The sequence below is a fragment of the Aulonocara stuartgranti genome (assembly GCF_965226115.1).
Source record: "Aulonocara stuartgranti genome assembly, chromosome: 8".
Classification (NCBI taxonomy): domain Eukaryota; kingdom Metazoa; phylum Chordata; class Actinopteri; order Cichliformes; family Cichlidae; genus Aulonocara; species Aulonocara stuartgranti.
Window position 1 is genome coordinate 16463770 of NC_138959.1, and position 21332 is coordinate 16485101.

General features: G+C 42.9%; 2 protein-coding genes across 5 annotated transcripts; one reads left to right on the top strand and one right to left on the bottom strand.

Moving 5' to 3' along the window:
• The first annotated feature begins 115 nt into the window (after positions 1–115).
• On the top strand, positions 116–11083 carry LOC309713555 (ataxin-2-like protein). Its single transcript, XM_082545279.1, has 23 exons — positions 116–895; positions 2208–2247; positions 3372–3428; positions 3692–3763; positions 3905–4064; positions 4245–4366; positions 4478–4569; positions 4717–4965; positions 5132–5577; positions 5663–5749; positions 5828–5941; positions 6076–6156; positions 6264–6325; positions 7055–7410; positions 7525–7594; positions 7708–7848; positions 8065–8128; positions 8425–8603; positions 8707–8848; positions 8950–9059; positions 9876–10055; positions 10151–10310; positions 10418–11083. The coding sequence occupies exons 1-23, from the start codon at positions 774–776 to the stop codon at positions 10465–10467; spliced, it is 3156 nt and encodes a 1051-aa protein (XP_082401405.1). The 5' UTR covers positions 116–773; the 3' UTR covers positions 10468–11083.
• Positions 11067–20371, bottom strand: adprh (ADP-ribosylarginine hydrolase). Of its 4 annotated transcripts, XM_082545289.1 has the most exons (9): positions 20272–20370; positions 20035–20153; positions 18778–18901; positions 18500–18608; positions 18083–18181; positions 17199–17304; positions 14614–14880; positions 13160–13374; positions 11067–11801 (listed from the first exon to the last, which is right to left on the bottom strand). In XM_082545289.1, the coding sequence occupies exons 2-9, from the start codon at positions 20040–20042 to the stop codon at positions 11653–11655; spliced, it is 1077 nt and encodes a 358-aa protein (XP_082401415.1). In that variant the 5' UTR covers positions 20043–20153; positions 20272–20370; the 3' UTR covers positions 11067–11652. The 4 variants fall into 4 exon arrangements, with proteins under 4 accessions (XP_082401415.1, XP_082401416.1, XP_082401417.1 ...); XM_082545290.1 differs by having other exon boundaries at positions 19980–20371; XM_082545291.1 differs by lacking the exon at positions 20035–20153 and having other exon boundaries at positions 20272–20368.
• Between the last annotated feature and the right edge of the window lie 961 nt (positions 20372–21332).

Consider the following 21332-nt stretch of genomic DNA (forward strand, 5'->3'; position numbering starts at 1 on the left):
TAAACAAAACATTAAGTGTTCTGTATGGTGACTGCCACGTTTACAGCAGGGACCACCCATCCTTGATTATATCAGCGATACAGTGGTATCGATTAAGTCCTGATTTAATCAATGCACACATTCTTCCACGTAAGCGCGCTCACGTCAACGCCCCCTCCCCCTTTCAGCCGGTTTGCAGTCAGCCGCGCGCGGGTTCAGTCAAGCTGTCCTAGCGAGAGGAGGTGTTGACCGACCGCAGCAGGTTTTCCAAAGGAAACCTGAAAATCTAAGTTCCACGGCAGAGGACAGTAACGCCGAGCAGTAATTTTTTAACCGACGGTTCAGCGGTGTTGGATTTAAGGCGACGCGGCCGAGGATACAAAGTAAACCCCGGAGGGAGAGCGTCCGAAGTGAGCCCGAGGATCACAGCTAATGCTAACCTAGCCAGCCTTGGCTAAATAATTACACGGAAGCTGGTGTAATTTTTAATTGTCGCTTGCTTTGGCGTAGCCTGTGTGGTTGTAGAGTAGATAGCGTGGGGTAATTTGTTAAGTTATGTGTTCGATTTAGTTATATTATCGAGGTGTTTTTGCTTTTACATGTTAGGCCACACGCGACTGGTGTTCACCTAGCAAGATTAGCCACAATAGCCGGGGAGGTTACACCGGCTCTGCGCTTCTTAGGGCAGCTGATAACTGCTAAAGAGAGTTCGCTTTCAAAGCTACTTCACATAGGAGGTATCGGTGTTTTTAAGTGAGCTTACACTTGATACTGTCTAAGCCTTGTGCTTCGCAATGCTGAAACAACAGCAACCCGGATCCGGCGGGAGAAAGGCGTCTAACGGGACATCGGGCCCTGCCGGTATGTCTTCTCCAGTCAGCGGGATCAACAACGCCAACAGGGCACCGGCTGGAAGGTAAGAGGGCTGGGATTTTTCTTTCAGGACAGTCCGGGGATTGTCCCGTGACTTAAAGGCCTACCGGTTAAAGCGCTGTTTCCCAGTGGGCGTAACCCCAAAAATAGAGCTTACCTAGGAGCCAATGGGATTCACTCTTCTTAGATTGGCATCATATGTGGACCAATCAGCACGCTCGAATCGAACCTCAACCGAATCAGCGAAGTGGCGAAAGCTAGGAGTAGCAAATCAGCATAGAGGTGATACAAAGTTTATTTGGCCTGTTTTTGGTTGAGAAGGGGCGAAAGAGAGGGGAGGGAGAAACTGTTTACATGTATAACCTCACGTCCCAAATGCTTAATAAAAACGCCTGATACAATGGCTGTGTTAACATTACACAGTTGTTATGACCAGTACGAGGTCGCGTGTGCTGCTGATTTGTGAGATGAGCGCGTTTACTGAAGTCTTGTTAGCTCCGTCTTTGTTTTGTAACCGAGCATGTAGCAAGCATTGATACGAGCCACAGTGGCCATTCACGGTGGAGTTACGTTTAGCATGCAGATTGGTCTACATCACCCTTTCATGGCTTTTCCAGTCGTATATCAAACGTCTTTGGGCAGAAATGTGTTTTTAATTTTCGATTTAGACTTCCTGTTTTCTATCTTAAGGACGCATATAAAAAAAAAAAATTCAAACTAAACTGACATACGTTATTTATGTCTAATTATATTTTATTTATGTCAGCAGTTATTATAGGGCAAATTGGATTACGAATATTACAGAGAAACCAATCAATACCCTTTCAGCAAGCAGGCAGTGAGAGTTGGGAGAAACATCTCTTTAAACAGAAGGAAACCTACAGAAACTTGCATAGCCAGGCCCCGGGGAGGGTCGACCATCTGCCTCAACTGGTTGGGGTGAGGGGAAAAGGGAGAGGGCAGGGGAATCAACAAACAGTGTGGTAATAAACACTGGGGAGAAACTTGAAGCTCTAGAGCCAGACATACCTGCAGTGAGGTGAAGGGGGATGGGACAGATGGGGGGGAGATTAATCTGTAAACAAATATTATTTCTTTAAACAATATCTATGTTCGTATGCCAGTTTTTCCTTTAAGTCCCTCAGTTAGAGTGCGTGGATTGAGAATAAATTAACCGTGGAGCTTTTCTGGTGAGCAGGAGTGACATAAGAACTTGTCCTGCCACTCTGAGTAACTTTGTCTGCTTCTCGTATAACCAATTTTTCTAGTGTGTGATGTGGACTGTGACACTGACTCCTCAGACTTAAACAAGTTCTTCTCCTTCTGAACAGCGATACGTTTGTTTTGTTTTTCAGGAATCGATCTTCTGCAAAGCCATCATTCCAGTCATCTCCTGTAAGTATCCCGATCCACAAAACTGCAAATACACACTACATTTTTAAAATATTCTTGGGAGGGAAAATATGTGGCGATACTGGGTAAATTTTTATAATAATTAATAAATTTTACTCATTTAGAAGCATCGCTGGTGTAAAACCCATTTTATAGGTCAATGTATTAAGCCCTTTGCCTGTGGAGTCAGATATGAGTATGACCTGTGTTTGATAAAGTCCTCCTCTGTAAAAGGGCCATTGAAAGGTTTATCTACAGCTGCTCTTCACTCAGCTGTGGCTGATTGCATTAGCTGGTCTTTACTATACCTGATCCGATCCACAAAGTTACTCTGTTATGACCAGTCATCAGATTGGGGTTAAAACTGCGTGTGCGGTTATGTGATTGTACACAAGACTGTGGAGGTTGGTTAATATCTGATACGGCAGATGTAAAGGATCAAAAGTGAAAGTAAAGGTAGTTGAGTAAGAGTGAAATTAAAGAGTCAAGCTGTCCAGTCAGCGCAAGAACACACCAAGGACAGATTAAATTTTTTGAAAAACGCAACCAGGAAACAAGTCATTGTTTAGACACTGGCAGCTTCTAAAAGTGGAAAGATATTGAAATCAATATAAACGTTGGTGTTTTTGAGGCATTTGAAAAGAGGTTTTACCCTTGCCTCGTGGATTGTTCGTCGTGTAAAGTAGCCGAGGTGGCCAGATGTTGAGTCGCGGTTCGACACTAACTTTAAATCCAGTGACACGTCTTGAGTAATTTATGATTTCTTCTCTCCACCACGTGTAAAAACAAAAAGTCTGTTATATGGCACGGGACGTCACCTTTAGCGTAACCTGTGCAGAAAAATTTTTACCTTACCTGCTCTGGACTAATTGCAGGATTTACACACGGTCATAGTCAGAAGACGGTTTAAGCTGATGATGTAACAGGCATAGCTGCCGGGTCGGACTTAAAAAGCCAAGTTATGACGGATTAACTTAAGACCAGGAATAAGCACTTCTTGGTGCGAAGGGCCTCTGAGGGTTAATGTTTAACTCTGTTCTAGTTTGTCAGCGTCAGCCCGCGTTAATTTAAATATATTGCGTCTTTGTAAAGCTTTGTTTTGAAAATCCTTGTTTCCCCATGTGTAGGTGTTTGAGGGTGTCTATAACAATGCCAGAATGCTTCATTTCCTCACAGCTGTTGTGGTGAGTCATTTGGCTGGTTGTTGTCTTCTTCAGACCATGTTGTTGTTATTATTATTATTTATTTTGTAAACAATAGTCTTATAGGTAAACTTACCTACTGTAAAGGCACTCTTTATTTCATGGTGGGATCTGTACACTGGTTAAATTTGTTTCACTTTTTTATGCAGTTTTTCCACAAATAATATAGCAGTTATTGATTTAATACTGATATAAACACTTCTCTGGTTAGCTATAGTTTTTAAAGACTGTCTTGTCTCTCTCAGGGATCCACATGTGACATAAAAGTGAAGAATGGCAGTGCATTTGAGGGCATATTTAAGACTCTCAGTTCTAAGGTAAGAAGCTCAGGTCACACAGGCATGCACATCAGTTTGCCGCCTTATTCGGGCTGTTAGAGTGATGGTTAGAGTGATGGTCATCTTTTCTGTGGTTGTTTAATACTTGCTGAGCACTGAGTGCTTTCTCAATGTCCTTAGTGCGAGTTGGCTGTGGATGCTGTACACAAACGCAATGAGGAGGAGGGCTCAACATCAGCTCCGCCACGGAGGGAGGACATCACCGACACCATGATCTTCAGCCCCTCAGACCTGGTCACGATGATCTGCAGAGACGTCGACCTCAATTACGCCACCAGAGGTATGAAAATGCACGTGTGCCGAGGGTCAAGTCAGGGCAGGCTCTGGGTTTCTGCAATCTGGTTAAAAGAATGTAAACGTGGCGCTTCTTCATTCAGTTTGAATGGCTGCAGATGTAATGGGGAAACTATTTCAGATTTATCCACCTTGTTTTGACGTCTTCTTGCGTTTGATTTTTCAGACACCTTCACAGACACAGCCATCAGCTCCAGCCGCATCAATGGAGAACATAAAGAGAAGGTTTTGCAGAGATGGGACGGAGGTGACAGCAACGGAGAGAGTTACGATTTGGAAACTGATACAGTAGGTTTCATACACTCTGTCAAGTTTCTGTGTATACAGACTGTTACTTATTGTTAACTCTTGCGCTGATTCCTTTACTACCCCATTAATCTCCCTTTTTTTTGTCTCCAGTCTAACGGCTGGGATGCCAACGAGATGTTTCGTTACAATGAAGTCAAATATGGTGTCACATCAACGTATGATTCCAGCCTCTCAATGTACACGTAAGTTACTGCAGCAGTTTGTAAAATACGCCAAAAACATTCCCTTAACTAGTCGGTAAGGTTATAAGTATCAGTATTTTTACTGTAGGACACACATCTGACACAAACATGCAGATTAAGTCAGTTTTTATTTCTCCCACCGCCCAGTGTACCGCTGGAGAGGGGCAACTCTGAGAACTATCGGCAGAGGGAGGCACGCGCTGCCCGCCTGGCCCAAGAGATTGAGTCGAGCCCCCAGTACCGCAGTCGTGTCAACCTGGAAAATGATGAGGGCAGAACCGAGGAGGACAAGTTCAGCGCCGTGGCGCGGGACGGCAATGATCGAGAGAGGGGCCGTGAGAGCCCACGTGACAAAGAACGGGAAAGGGGTAGAGACAGTCCAGGAGCCAGCAACAGGTGAGAGGAGGTTTATTCTGAAATGCTTGTCAGGAACATAGATATAAGGGTTGTACTTATTTTAGGTGTTCACTCACTTTTTTCCCCCTCTTTTTGTGGGGGGGTTCCAACTTAAAGCTAAAGAGTAAAGTTTGAAACGCGTTTGCTCCCCTCTTTTCTCCACCAGGGAGGGCAAGTACATTCCATTACCTCAGCGTCAAAGAGAGATGAACCGGGAACGAGCTGAGAGAGGCTCTGGCGGGCCTCCATCTCACAATCGCCTGAGTGGAGGTTACCGCTCCAACCCTCCATCCTCCTCGTCCCCAAAACCACCCCTGCCCTCTGCAGCTGGGCCCCAGCCCGGTGTCACCCCCTCAGAGAGAAGCAGCCCTCTGTCGGGTCGTGTCGGTGCCTACGCCCCTCACCACCCACAGGGAAACGCCAGCCCGAGTCCAGGCTCCGGCCCAGCCAGCCCCTACACGCCTGCTTCACCTGGCGGCCCATCATCCAGTTCAGCTTCCGCTTCAACTGTCCCGTCCCCAGCCAGCCCGCCCGCTCCACACGGACACACGGTTCCTCATTCCCACTCACTCCCGCACTCGCTGTCCGACGCTAGCAGACCAGTTAATGGAGGTGAGTGTGTTAACTTTTCTCAGGATCGACTTCACAGCTGTAGCATCTATGCCTGTCGCTAAAGCAGATGTTTCTGTGCTTTCAGTTGCTGCAAGGACCTCTCCTAAAGCCCAAAGACCTCCACAGTCAAGCCGGACAAGCCGCACTCAGAACTCTCACGCTCAGTCCACAGGTACAGTGACGTTCTGGTCACCCCCCATGTTAATTATGAAATTCAATCAAACTAACTTCACTTTCAATTTTCTTACAGCTACTCGTTCCCCTAAATCAGGCTCTTCCCAGGACACACCTTACTTGGACACATCTTCTGTCTCGCTGCCTGCTCAGAAGACATCAGGCCCCGCCCCTCTCTTCCCTGTAGATGGTACAGTCTCTCCTAATGTTTGTGTTCATAGAACAATTTTAAAACGAAAGTTAAAGCACGAGGCTCTTAACAGTATGCATCAGCTTGGAATTAGAAATTCTGCAACTAACTGGATTATTGTGCCGTTTTCACAGTGAATGAGATCCTCGGTGCAGCTGCAAAGGAACGCTCCGGCGAGAGCCCGAGCACAACAGAGGAAAGCAAGACGAGTAAAGGTATTTAAGTTTGGTGCTGGCTAAACGCTGGAAGTGAGCTTTTTGCCTAGTTACGCACCCTTTGTGTTGTTGTTTGAAGTTCTCAAAACTCTTTTCTCTTCCACCAGCGCCGTCGGTTCAGCAGAGGTCCCACATTGAGGAGCTGCGAAAATTTGGCAAAGAGTTCAGGGTAAGAGTGTTTCAGCGACGTGTGAAATGAGAAAATCCGTCACCAATCACAAGGCTGCGTGCTGACATCAGTGATGTCAGACCTCCCTCCAACATCACTTCCATCTTAATCATGTTGTGATGATCAACTTTAGCAGATGACGCTCAATGCTAGTCATCCATCTCGGTCTTTACAGTGTCACTGACCAGTAACAGCTTTTATTCAATTGAACTGCCACAGTAACAAAGTAAAAAGGAAACAATGATCAGTATTAAATTATTTTACAACATTGGTGTCAGCCCAGCAATTCACAGGCAGTACATGTCTAAAATAAAAGGCACATAAGATTACAATACTCGATTGTTATTAAATGTGACTGAGCTGAAAGTTGATTATGACATCAGGCTGCTGCAAAGCCTCAGATTAATCTGTTATGACTCTGTTTCTGTGCACATTGTTGGATTGGACTCAAGATTCTTGTGTTTCACAGTCTCCTTTTCCACCTTTTCTTAGAAACAGTACTCCTCATTTGAATACTATTATGACCTATTATAGCGGGATTGCTAATCAACACGTTTTATATTCTTGTGAACTTTAATTAAACCTCAGTAGTTATAACAGGCTCCTCAGTTGTGAGGCTTTGCTGTCATGTCTGATAGTAAATTAATTATTTGATTTGTTGGATGAAACAACAACAATTTTGCTTTTACAGACCAACTGCTTATCCCTCGACTCCTTTTTATCTTCCAGCTCCCACCCAGCGGAGCTAACTCCAGCTCTCCCAGTTCTCCTGCAGCAGGGACGACCCCTCCTGCTGTAAGCGAGGTCAGCCAGCCCAGCGCAGCCAACCCCGCGCCATCAGACGCTCATCCTCCATCAGAGTCTAAACCTCAGCCTGCAGCTCCCAGTCCTTCCCAGACCCAGCCTTTGCCAGCCGTCTCCGAGGACCCCTCCAAGGACACTGCAGCTACACTGGGCACCACAACAGCTGCCGCCACGGCACCCCTCTCAGACAGGCAGTCCCCAGCCACCCCTCAGCCTGCCAGGACCCCAGGAAGTGAGGAGGTCAGGTCCGAGGCAGCGGAGAGGACAGAAGGCGTAGCAGAGTGAGTTTAAATAAAAGGACTAAAGATTTCTGACTGTGAACTGTGTGATTTATTTTTTTTAACTCAGTTTATTGCACTCATCATAATTTATAACAACTATTTTCTCTTTTGCAGCCAAGTAAAGAAATCAACCTTAAACCCAAATGCTAAAGAGTTCAATCCTATCAAACCTCAGATGCCTATGGTAAGACACTTGAATCTGTTAAGTCATTAAAACTTAAAAAACACACACAGAAATTAAGATATTATTTCATATATTGAATCTATATTTATTTACCCGTGATGTGTTTCTGACAGACGAAGCCCAACACTGCGCCCACCCCACCTCGGCCAACTCCTCAGAGCCCCGTGGTGCTGCAGCATCCAGGAGGACAGGGGCCGCTCTACAACCCCCAACCCTACCTCTCCTCCTACATCTCACAGATCCACTCTGTGCCGGTACGCAAGCCAAAAATAAATAAACATGGTCACTTAAGGCGTCTTTCTCTAAATGTCGTGCTTAACACCTTCTACAAATATCTTGCTGGCATTTGAAACATGCCAATAAAAAGCCAAATATTCACGTGGAACTGCAATCGGATACTGTTTGCAGTTTTTCTTTTCACATTAAAGCCACAGTTCTTGTGCTCACCTGTTCATCTTTTTGTCTTTCAGCCCCCACAAATGTATCAGTACACCATGTCTACAGTGGGCCAGGGAAAATACCCCAGAGCAAAAGGTAACTGCAGCGTGTGCTTTTTATATTGTTTCCCACATATTTAAAATGAATTTCCTGTCAGCTCTTGTCAGAGGCTTGACTTTCGGCTCCAGAGAAAGTGCTGACTGTTACCTCAATGTTAACCTTGAGTTGTGATCTGCTGTGAAACACAGAGCCGTCATGCTTTAAACTTGCAGAAACGCTTAAACACTTAAATTAGAGACGACTGAACTCTGGAATCTGCAGTGAGGAACGGGAAAGATGGTGTTTTTGTCCTCCATGTTTCTGTTCTCTTGATGATTGGCTCCTCTCATTAGGCTCGGTTGTGGCTCAGCGCTCTGACCATGGTTCTTCAGCACCCCCCATGCTGCAAGCTGCATCAGCTGCTGGGGCCCCGCTGGTAGCGTCCCCTTACCCCCAGTCCTACCTTCAGTACAACCCTCAGCAGTATGGCCAGCAGCAGGTCATCCAGGCCATGACACCCTACCCTGGACAGGTAGCACGTCTGCCCTCCAAACACATTCTGTAGTCGGGGTTTTACATTATTTCTCATTCAGCAGAATAACACCTTTTTCCTTTCTTTTCTCCATCCTCAAAAGCCCATGTACTCAATGCTGCAAGGTGGAGCCAGGATGATAGGTCAAGGTGGGGGTCCCCACCCACAAGCCCTCGGTCCACCAGGAGGACCCCAGTTCTCTGCACAGGGAGATGGACCTCAAGGCCCACAGCAGGGCATCTACGGTGAGTGGAGATGGATGTGAACGACAAAATATCCACGTGACCCGAATCGATTGATTTGTAGATACAGAGTCGACCCTGACGTGAATTCTCTTCCTCTGTAGCTCCACAGTCATTCTCCCATCACACAGGCGCAGTTCATCAGCCTCAGCCCTCCAGTACACCAACAGGCAATCAGCCCCCACCCCAGCACACTGCACCTAGCCCTGGACAGGTAGGACGCCCCCGAAAAGGAGAAGGGACCGTCCACCTGGTCTGTGCAGTGTGGGCTGCTCATTGCTGCTTTATGTCAACAGCTTCGACACACCTTACATTTTCAGACTGGATTGTGTGAAATATGTTCAGAATTCATTCCAATTATATCTGTGAAGGTTCTCAATCATCCAGGTCATCGTTGTCTAAGGCGCTTGGGAAGAAAAGCGTCTGGACTTCTTTAAGTTGCCGTGAACAACCATCTTTGAACAGAGTCTGCCATCTATAATCCAGTTTTGGATAATAGATGGCAGACACCTTAGCGCCCGCTCACATCCTGGGCCATTTGATCACATGATAGGGTGGGGCTAGGTTTCACAGTGAGCTCATCCAAAACCTTGGCTGATTGTGACCTACACCGTTTTTCACACCTTGGCTCGTGTGATTAGTTAGAGGATCAATAGGGGATCCATTGTCCCTCTTGGGGGGACACTCCCACAGGGGTTAAATCTGGGACTCTCCATCATTTGACCCTAAAACTGCAGAAGCTTCTCAGATGAGAGGTAAACGTCTTCAAGCAACTTAAAGAAGTCCAGATGCTTTTTCTTTTTAAGCTCCTTAGACTATGAATTCTGAAATTAAGCAGCTTGCACTATCAGGTTGATTTTTGGTGATCTATTTAGATATGTTGACTTAATAATAATAATAATAATAAGCTGAAAAGCATAGCACTTGTTCTAATCTCACTTTTGGAAAAGGCACATGTGCACCTTTTCCTTCTCTACAGCTTTATTTTTATGGCCCTTGATGAATTTTCACACCTTGATGTGCTTTTCAGAACGCCCAGTCGGGCCCACAGCCCCAGTCCTTGTACCACTCAGGCCCCTTGTCAGCACCCACCCCACCCAACATGCCGCCTGGCCACACGTCTCCACAGGGTTCTTACTCCATTCCGGGGTACAGCATCCATGGTCACCAGGGCATCCCACCCACCTACCCCCTTGGACAGATAGCACAGGTATGTGCTCCATTTTCCTGTTTTCCCCCTTTTCTCAGCAGGTGGTGTTTTAACTTCTGATCTAAACCATGTCAACTGATCTTGTTGTCCCCCAGGCTCATGTTCAAGGAGCCATTTCGGGTCCCCACCATTCGGGGAGCCATGGTCAGCCCCAAATAGTAATGTTACAGCCTCAGCAGGGCCCTGGTGCAGTGCCCCAGCACCCCCAACACGGACCTCAGCAAGGAGCACACCAACACTTCTACATCCAGCAAGGTATCACACAACCCCTCCCTCAGATTTCCCTTTTATGGGTCAAACAAAGGGGTCGTTTGAAGCGCGGGCTTTACAGGCTCTGTTTTATTTTTGTTTACCTCCCACAGCGATGCAGGTCCAGCCACACCCCGCTTCCTTCCATCCGCCTGGAAACTAAAGCCTCTCTGCAACCTCCCAGATTGTTCTCCCCCTCTCCCAATCCCCGTCTGCTGGATGAGAGGCCCAGAGTGAACGCGACTCATTTAAAACAAAGAAACTGACAGGATCACACGGAGCAGAGAAGAAATCAGAAACCTCGCAGCACCTTACGCTTCTTCAGTACAAACCTCGGTGTCCGTGCGGCACTAGGAGGAGCTTTTTAATGCTAACGATGAAGGTGACAGGATGGCAGCAGCGCCTGACCCCTGGTGCTGTCCCGCTCTTCTCCCCGACTTTTTATTTACCCTATTCAGAGACACGAGGCACCTTACTGGGAGGACCAGGCGCGGAGGGAAAACAGCAGCAGACTCTTTATCTTCCAGAATTGTTTTTTAGCCTTGTACTACGACACAAATGAGAAACGGACTGTTTCTCATGAATACAGGAAAGGAGGGATTTGAAGACGTGATGAGGACTTTTAGCAAATTTTTTTTAAACTCTATCCAGTAGTTACAAACATCCCCTTTCCCCTTCTTTTCCCTTGTAGGAAAATCTAATTAAAAAACAAAAAAATGGACAAGACAAAAAAAATTTAAAAATAAACAATGACCAAAAAAATAAAGTTTTCAACTCAACTACAAAGCGTTTAATTTATTGTATTGTTAATTATGTTTTTGTCTGGAGCATTAGTTTGCCTTCTCACTTCAGGAGTTAACGACCATGAGGCACACCAATTTATTTTTCATTATCCTTTAGCAAAAGCACATTTAATTTGAGGCTGGAGCGTTTGTCATTATGTCAGGTTGAACAAAACAAAGCAAATTACCTCCCAGAGGATGCTGCTCATTCATTTCATATTCTCATTAGCTTGGATTCGTTCTGCTCACAGGAGCAAATATGTTGATTTAAAACGGTCACTAGGGGGACCCCTGCTTATACGCTAGCCTCCGTGCCAACATCACGAGGCACTCTGTCCTTGTTCTGGCAGAGAGGACTCTTTAGGTTAGTAGGACACTGCTTCTGCTTCCCCTTTAGGCGACTATGACAACATACTGTGGCTCAGTGACAGCTCTCTAAATCAATGTACTACTGAGCACACCAGCTAGCTCTACTTCAGTGTGTCAGTGTGCGTGGCCCAGTTTCCCCCTTGCCGCAGCGGGCCGGGACACGCTCTGTCAGCACGGCGGGGTTGCAGCGACCTTCCTCAGTGTGACAGCGCGTAGAGCTGCTCGGCACTGCGCTCCAGTCGCTCCCGGTACTCCAGGTTGGCGTAGTTGCCTTCGGGGACCCCCTGCAATCCGTAGAGGAGACCCCAACAGCAGCACGCAATCACTGCGGTGCTGTCGCTGTCACCTGGACAAGAGAGATGAGAGCAGAGTGAGCAGTTAGTGTGCGTGATAATGCATCACTGATATTTATCATTTATCTTTGTGGCCATCTTAAAAGTGACTAATGATTTTTTTTTAATATTATTATTAGAAATAATAACCATCCATCTATCACTAGACTGGCTTCTTTGGTGGGGATTAATATTGTTGCCTCAGAGACAGAAGGTCCCATGTTCAAACCCACCATTTGGCCGAGGCCTTTCTGTGTGGGGTTCACAGGTTCTCTCCCACAATCCAAAGAAAACAGAGTGAGGTTGGGTTAACTGGTGATCCTGTCCAGGGTGTACTTCTGGTTTGTTTTTTCTCTTACTAAACAAAGACACCAGATTTTTTTTCATTCACACAGTTTGTCTCACACCTTGTTGCATAATTATTGAGAAGTCAAACAACTGGCAGCTTAATCTTCATGCCTTACTTTGTCAGCTGACATCAAGCTGTCCGTTTAATGTCTGATTTACTTCTTAAGTCTTGTTCCATGTTCACAAAGTTGCTACTTTCCTTAAAACGGACCAGTATTGGGTGCAATTGCAGTACAATTTGCATTTGCAACACATTTGCATTCCTGAGTTCAGAAATCACATTAGTTTCTAATTATCTGCACTTTGAGACACAAACTGCTTAAGCAACAACCAGCCGAACTCAGTTTACATGGGAGAGAAATTTCCAGGGAATTTACAAGATTTCTTTGAAGTTGTACGAAAGGTTACATTGTTCCTTCAGCTGCTCTCTTTAGGGGTCACCACAGCTGATCAGCACCCTTCTGTTACACCAACCCTCTGCAGGCCCTCCTCCACTACTTCCATGAACCCTGAGGTCTGCCTCCTTTCCTCTGCCTGGCAGCTACAAATACAACATCTTTTATCCACTTTCTGTCATCTCAGCCACAATTCCCTCAATTTGTCTCCATCATGTCTCCTCGTCTTCTTCCTCTGTCAGTGGATACACCAAATACCTTCTTCATAGTTCCCTGTAGTTACATTATTTAGCAATTAGGTGAAAGTGCATCTCAAGTGGTGCTGTTAGTTTAATAACTTACTTTGTACAGGGATTTAATAATCCATTGCTTGAAAACAACAACACCTTTTTCTGAGTGACTGTGTGTAAATGTTTGAAACGAGAGGAATGCTGGCTAATATATAAACATGATGGTTACCGGAGTCACTATCAAACTAAACCAAAGATTGTCAAAAAGAAAAAGCAGACTTCAAACTAAAGCTGAGTTTGTGTTAATATAATTAAACACATATTTTAGGTAAAGGTTTTACATTTAGTGCAAGACTTCACTCACAGCTTATAATACATTACACCAGTGAGACCTCTGACCTCCATGGAAGGCGGCCCTGCTCATCAGCTCTTCCCAGTCTGAACCTGCGCCCAGCAAGGCGTCCAGCGCTATCATTGGAGCATCATGGCCACTGCGTCCGGCCCAACCTGACAAGCTGAAGCTCTTATAGGCTTCGTCTCTTTCAGCAGGGCTGTAAGAGGCAGGCCAAATCACAGGGCCCACACCGTGAGCGAGGCCCCTCAGATCCAAGTACCTGCAGACAGGAAAGGGGGGTTCACAGCATCTACACGGTCTACCTGTGTCATTCTCTCTCTGTTAAAATGAAAAAAATAAAACAATGCAGTCATGTCATGACTGTTTCTACAAAAAGGTCTGTTTTTTATTACCTTTGGACAAAATCAAAATATATTTCTGTGTCCAGTAGCTACTCCTACCATTTAATCACTCGTCATTCCATCTCAAATCACCAAAATGACTCAATCATTTTTGATTTGCCAGATTTAAAATGTGAACATACATAATAATAATCGCAGTGAATTTCTTTAGCTTCATATATGTAATATAAAAATAAAATATCAAAACATGTCTGATAATTGGCTAGTTCGAATATTCAAAAAATAACGCCGTCCTCTAAAGTCCCATATTTGAGCACACTTTTAAAATAACATTGCAAAATTCAACTAGCGATAATTTCTTAATATATAAATATATATATTAAAGAATACTTTAATATGAAAATGTTTGTCACAAAATGTGTTAGTCATTAAAAAATGATTTTTAGACAGCTAATCCAAATATTGTGGCGTTTCCAGATGGTACTCTGAACATCAGTGTAGCATTTTCATATATATTGCAATAATTGCAGGATTCACTCTGGGGTTTCTCAGTTATAATTAGACCATCTGGAAACATTTTGCTTTTGTTGTACAACTTAGCAGTTTTTCTGTTCGGTATGAAAGTTGAAGGAAAATTGAGTTTTCTTACTTTTTGTGATTAAGAATTTCATGTTAAAAAGTATTCTGCATGTTTTAATTTGCATTTGTCATCAGTTTTCTTTTGCAATGTGATTTATTAGTGTAAGCTCAAATACTGGACTTTACAGGATGGCTGTACCTCCAGTGTAATCACTATATAGCCAACCAAGTCCGTAAGTTTATTTCCCAAAATAACAAACTCTTCCTTTATATCACATGATCTCATTCAAGCATATATTACATCAAGTTACCAGAAATATAAAAGGCACATTTCGCACATTTACCTGAATATAGTGTTTTGCACTTACATTGATCTTTGTCAGAGGATGTAGTACTGCAGGATAAAAATGACATTTGTTCTGCTTAAGTAAACCTGACCGGTGACATTTTAGTACAATTTCATGTCACCGTCTGTTAACCTTGACGCTGAAATAGGTTAATAGAACTTGCTGATGCTGGAAACTTTAATCTGAATTCAACATGACAGCCTAACAAGGCTCAATTTCAGCAGCCCATACCATTGCCACTTGTCACAGAAGTAGCCCCAGTCTCTCTCGGTCTCCTCCACGGCATAGCCTCGACCTTCAACGAAGTTCTTTGCTATTGGGCAGGCCTCGTTTATCAGGCCCAGACCCCAAGTTGTGATTGGCCTGCGCTGGATGGCGTATGAAGTGAAAAGGGCTGACGCGACGGCTCCCAGGAAGCCCGTGGGGTGAGGATGGGTCATTCTGCCTGTCTCAACAGCAACCGCCACCAATGACAACAGCTGGTCGGGCTTTGGATACCTGATGGGGATGAAATATTAAAGACCTTATCAGTATTTATTAAGGAAGATAATATCTATCACCTGAAATATTCAGGTTTTCTCATTGACATGCACAGAACTTCTGAGCATCATCATTCTGAGTTAGTATGGTGCAGATAAATACGTCTGGAAAAACATGTTTTTTCCATAAAGAAGCTGTTATTCTTCCAATAATTGAATTATCAGTATTTGTTGAGAGCTAAAAAAAAACTAGTAAATTATTTGTTGTTAAAATGCTAATAGTAGATATTTTTCACTTTTTCTGTGTTTTTATATAAAATAAAAATAAAAACTCAGCATATCTGGCACTGTCAAAGAGTCAAAATCAGCATTATAGTCATAAGCTCGTTTTTTTTTTTTTTAATGCAGTCTACGTTAACAGATGAACTTGAATCACTCATTTTAGACACTAAGAACTATTTCAATGGAGTGAACTGCAGATCACCTTCCTAATATTAAATAACAGTTTTATTTTAGTAGATTTGTCTCAACTGCATTAACTGTCATGACTGATTTTTGTTTCTTGCCCCCGGGGGTATCCTGAAAGAGAGATCTTAAACTTAAAATAAGTAAAGTATACATATATTAAATATTGCTCCTTGTTTCTGCTACATGTAGATGAGCAGAATAACGTGAGATCACCTGTGTGACCTCCTCTTCTATGCAGGAGACAAAAACCCCACAAAGAAGTCAAAAACTCCACAGGAAACCTTCACCTTTGAAAGTCATGTGAGTTGCATAAGAAGGGCAACACTTTGCACCTCAAAAACAGATAAACAGAGTCCAAGAGAAAAATATTACTCTCAGCCAATGTGGACTATTATAACTGATGACTTGGACCTGGATCTGGGATCATTATTGTCTTTGGGTGGTTGTAACGTTGAGGATATTAAACTTATTTCTTGTATAATGTGATACACAAATAAAAATGGATTTACCTTTTACATTATAATACTAGACTTTTGTGCTCGGTAAAATAATTTAGGATCAAAAATAAAACTAGAAACACAGAAATAATTCTGTCCTCATCTGTATTGCATTTAGCACAAAGATGGTTCTCAGTTTAGATGTTGGTTAGTTTGCTGATTATCTTTCTAACAGAATTAAAATAGTCTCCAAAAGACTTCAGGTCAAGTCCATTTGCCATTTGTACAGGTGTTCCACAAGGATCTATTCTTGGAGCTCTTTTATTTGCCCTTTACACAAATAATACTCTCTGCCACCCAAAACTGTAATGCCAATTTTTATGCAGATGACACCACTATATATACCACAGTCTCTTCCTTTGCATTAAAAATCTACAGTTCGCTATTGATACATTTCAAAATTCTCTTATTAAACATAAGCTTGTTTTAGAATTAGATAAAGACAAGAGTATGGGATGGTACAGTCCATATTCAAACTCTTCTTAGTCTTTAAACTGTTAATTACTTTGCATACTTAGGACCCTGGTTGGATGCTAGACTCGCTTTTAAGACCCATGTGGAACACCTGTTAAGAAAATTAAAGACTTCCAGAAAAAAAAGAAAAAAAGGAAAAAAAAAGAAAAAAAAAAGAAAAAGAAAATTAAAGACAAAGATGAGCTTTTTATAGAGAAACAAATCTTGTTTCTTAACTATTTTATCTGCACTTATACAATTACGTATTAATTATACACAATTATGGTGATATTGTGGTGATATTGTTAATATATACACTCATATATGTTATCATGGGTCATTCTTTTCTTAGTCAAAATTGTGTCTTTTATGAAAAAAGTGGCACGGATTGAAATATGTTGCTGTTGATAAATAGAACAAGTTTAAAAAAAAAAGAAAAAAAATAAAATTTCTGCTTTGATTGGAATATTTTAATGGTTTTATAAATGATCTCCAACTACACTGCATGAGCTTTTCTTCATTTATGAGCATGCACAATGTATCCTTGTCTTATGTTCAACTAGCATGCATGTTTCTGTGCATTTTTTATATGTGGGTTTTGTACACAACTCTCACTCGAATAAGAGTTCTAAATAGGACTACCTAATTAACCTAATGTAATTAAAAATTTTAATTAAAAATAATAATAATTTGGAACGCCTTTCACTTACTTTTTTATTAAAAAACTGCTCTGAGAACACAGCAAAACACTCTCTCAGAAAAAGCACGACTCAGACTCAGTTCATGATTAAGATGTGCTGCATCTGCTCAAGACAGCCATATTTCAGAATTATTGCCAATTAAAAAGTAATAACCAAACCCACTGCGGACTCAGGGAAAGAACAAACAACATGAAGATTGAAAAGTAAGAGCTTTTTACCTCAGGCCAATGCACATGGACCTCATGGCTGCTCCACAGCCTGTCCCGTCAGGGTTATATGCCACTCTGTATCCCCCTTCCTCCCCAGGCTTTAGCTGGGAAACCCCTAAAAGAACAAAGCTTTAGCTCTATATCGCCTCCATAAACAGATGTTAACCTTCCTGCCTTCTTGGGACCTTTTTGTGCCACTGCTATGTGTTAAATGGCTGCCATTTCCACTGTGTTCAGTGGAATATAACCAAACTTGCCACAGGATAGTTTTTACCTGTCAATGTTAATATTCCAGTGTGAATTCCTTAAATCAGCCTAAAATGGCTGAGCAGCAGAAATCCCCACACCCATCACCCTGGGGACCATTTTCTGCCCATTGACTTCCATTATAAACGCTATTTTTCAACCCCAAATTATCATCATATGATTTTATTTTTTCTTCTTTTCTTGGATGTCAATGAAGACTCAGGGCCTTGAAGTTTTAATTTTTAAATTGCAAAAAAAATGCAAAAAAAAATAATGGCAGGTCAAAATGTATGTTGGTGCCAATCTTTGGTCCATCTAAAGGCCTACTTATAATGACAATCACATATTACTTCAACTGGTTTTTTGTGGAAATATTTAGTTTCGTTTTTTGGGTTTTGGGGCTTATAACACAGGGCGCTCATGTAATAACACTGGGATTTGAAGGGTTAAAACAACGAAAATATAATTAAAACTTTACATGAATATTTCAGGGAGAAGTAGTTTTACAAGGTTGGCTAATTTAAAGTGGAATAAAATATGGATATATGGTCTTTTTATGGCGTGGCTGAGAATGGTCCCTAGGGTGATGGGTGTGAGTTTTTTAAAGGATGGCAGGAGGGTTAAATGACTTCAAAATGATGTTTTACCCAGAATGCTCGAAGGCCCTGGTTTCCTGCCCTCCATGTCCTTCATGGCTTCCACATAACGAGCAGCCACCTCATGCATGAGCTCCTCCCCAGTCTTTCCTGTTAGGATGACACACATTGTTCAAACTGCAGACTTTAAAGAGGTAACTGATCTGTTAACAGGACTGCCTGGTTTGCCGTATCCCACTAAAGGTCAAGTTGAATTTCTGCCTCTTTTTCCCCCACTTGGGTAGCACCTAATAGAGCGCTAAATCAAGGCAAGGCTGGAAATTAGATTTGACCTTTTTTTGTGGAGCTCTTGAAGAGGCGTGAACAGCGGCTGTAAGGTCAATCCAATCAGCTCCTCGCTTCCAGCAAGATGTGCAACAGAGGAAAAACCAAGTAGAACAAAATGTTTTAATGTGGCTTTGGACTCGCCTGTTGCTAGTCCTTCAGCTGTAGCCAGATGCAGAACTGTGTCGTCACTCACAGGCCAGTCAGGGAGCTCAGCCTTGATGTTCTTTAGGCCACCAAGTTCCTGAAGCTCCTGCATGGACAGAGAGGATGATGATGAACACTCCTTTCTTAATAACTCCCTTCTAAGTCATCATCAATAAAAACTACATGTAACTCATAAATTAGATGATACCTTCATCTTTATGCATAAGAAAAAATAGGAACCCTGGATGGAAATGCTTTGCTGGTCCAGTACTGACCTGGTGAATAGCTGGTCCTGATTCATTGTACTCCCACAGCTGGTTCCTGTAGCCCAAGGCATCACCAACTCCACTCAGCAACATGGCTGCCTTGTAGAGCTCAAGCGTAGCAGACCTGCTGGGGCTGAAAAGATCACAGTTAGCCTGCTGAACTTTGCAAAGATCACCTAAAATGCACTAAAGCAGCGGTCCCCAACCCCCGGGCCTCGGACCGGTACCAGTCCGTGAGTCGTTTGGTACCGGGCCGCGAGAGTTGAGGCTCAGGTGTGAAATGTATAGTTTTCAGGGTTTTTATCGGTTTTCAGCGTTATTTTGTTATCGTTTACTCGGTTTTCCTGGGTCTTTTCACGTGTGTTATGAATAAAAGGCCGGTCCATGAAAATATTGTCGGGCATAAAGGTTGGGGACCGCTGCACTAAAGGCCACAGACGGACAACCCGATCAGCTCATAGTGCTTTTAACTTTACGTTAAATAAAGAAAACTCATTGGAGAAGTCAATGAGCTAAAGTCTTGATTTAGCTCAGTCATAGATTGGCCTCCCCAGCAGCTGGATCTCAACATTACTTTAGAGGGATTATCTTGACAGAGAACAAAAACAAAAGGCAGCTAACATGAAAAAACAAAACAGAACTTCAAATGTCCTTTAAGAAGCCCCCTAAAGGTGTGCCTAAGAGAGTTCAGGCTGTGTTGAAGTATAAATTTGGTCATAGCAAATATTGACTTACAACATGGTTGGAATTGTACCAACTCTGTTTTTGTCTTATACACTGCACTCTATTGAAGTTTACACATTTTTTTCAACAAATCTCCCATTTTTCTAGCAAAATATAAAGAACAGTAATTGCACAGTAATTTACGTTTACTTTTTAAAAAGCAATATTCACAGATAACATTTAACCCTTAAATAATAGCTCTGAATTAAAAATGTGCTTTATAGGAGAAATGCGCTGTTGTGTCAAAGCAGTCATTCTTCTAAGTTACTATGAGGCTAATTTACAGTTACTTGACATAAGTCTAGTACTAGACTTATGTCTAGTCTAGACATACACTGTAACTATAAATATCCAAATATGTTAACGTGCATTGTACATTCAGCGTAAATCGCAAAAACTGTGTCTCTAGAAGTCATGATATGTCACATATAAACAATATCACGTGTGAAGAGAGTTGATCTAACAGGACAGGTCAATCACAGAGAAACCTGATTCAAACTAAGTAACGCAGGACGTCCTCCCTCCGTGCAGCTGCAGCCTCACCGCTCCATTGCAGCGTGTTGTTCCCACAAACGATCCTCAGGAGGCGGTTACACGCGTCCAGTTAACACCGCGGCTGCACACGGGCCCTGCTTGGTTGTTGCAAGCAGTAGCTCAGACTCCTAGCTCAAAAAATTGCGTTCATTTAGAAAAGTTATGGTAACAACTACTTTTCAAACCACAGCCAACAGCCGGACTCGCGAGAAAACGTGCGGGCTAAAAAAGGACACAGAGACGAACCAAGTTTAGCTCTCCAGCTGGCAAGATGGGGACAAATGTTTAACAGCACGATCTCTGACGAGTTCCCAAGCACCGATCACACACACACACACACACACACACACACACACACACACACACACACACATCATTTCTGTGTGTGGAGATCTGAAGGTGATGGATTTTTATGGTCAGTAAATGTCAGGGGGATTTTTTCTGGACAAAACCTGACTGTTTGGTATTTTCTTCATACAGACATTTCTCCTTGATCAAGTTTCTTCCTTGTCCATTCTTCACATTTGCACCAAAGTGGTGCTTGCATAACCTTACTGACAACCAGACACCACCATCAGCTCCACCTAAGCATAGGAATAAGTGTAATATGTATAAGTGGATTGATCCAAATACTGAGAGTATTTATACCAGTGCTGGTATAGGAATTAAATCAATACTAGCCCAATAGCATCGATACTTAGCTTCTATATAGTGCTTTTCTACTCTCCTGGAGCACTTAAAGCGCTTTATACAACATACCCCATCATCCATTGCTTTCTACCCATCATTCACACACATTCATACCCTGATGGATGCATTAGAGAGCAACTTGGAGTTAGTATCTTGCCCAAGGACATTTTGGATGTCATGATCAAACCACCAACCTTTTGATCAGTAGGTGACCCACTCCACCTCCTGACTGCCACCCCAATGTCTGAACCACGACTGTCTCGTCTATTTTATTTATAGCATATACAGCACATTTAATCTACAGAAGCTGACCCAAGGTGCTTTAGAGAGACGCACATTTACATTTCAGATCTCCAAAATAAGCGAGATGCACTATACATGATAAACTGAAAGGTGTGTTATGTCATGTTAATTATTGTGGAAACTAAAAATCACAGTCACATCACAGTGGTCATTCAAATGTGCTCAGAATTAGGCAAAGTGATGACGATTCACCTCATAAATCATGATACGCTGCTATCCCCCACATAAGCTGCTTTTATAGGTTAAAAGTATCAATATTGGCATCAGCGATACTGGCCCTGTATTTACTTGGTGTCGGATCAATACCTAAATTT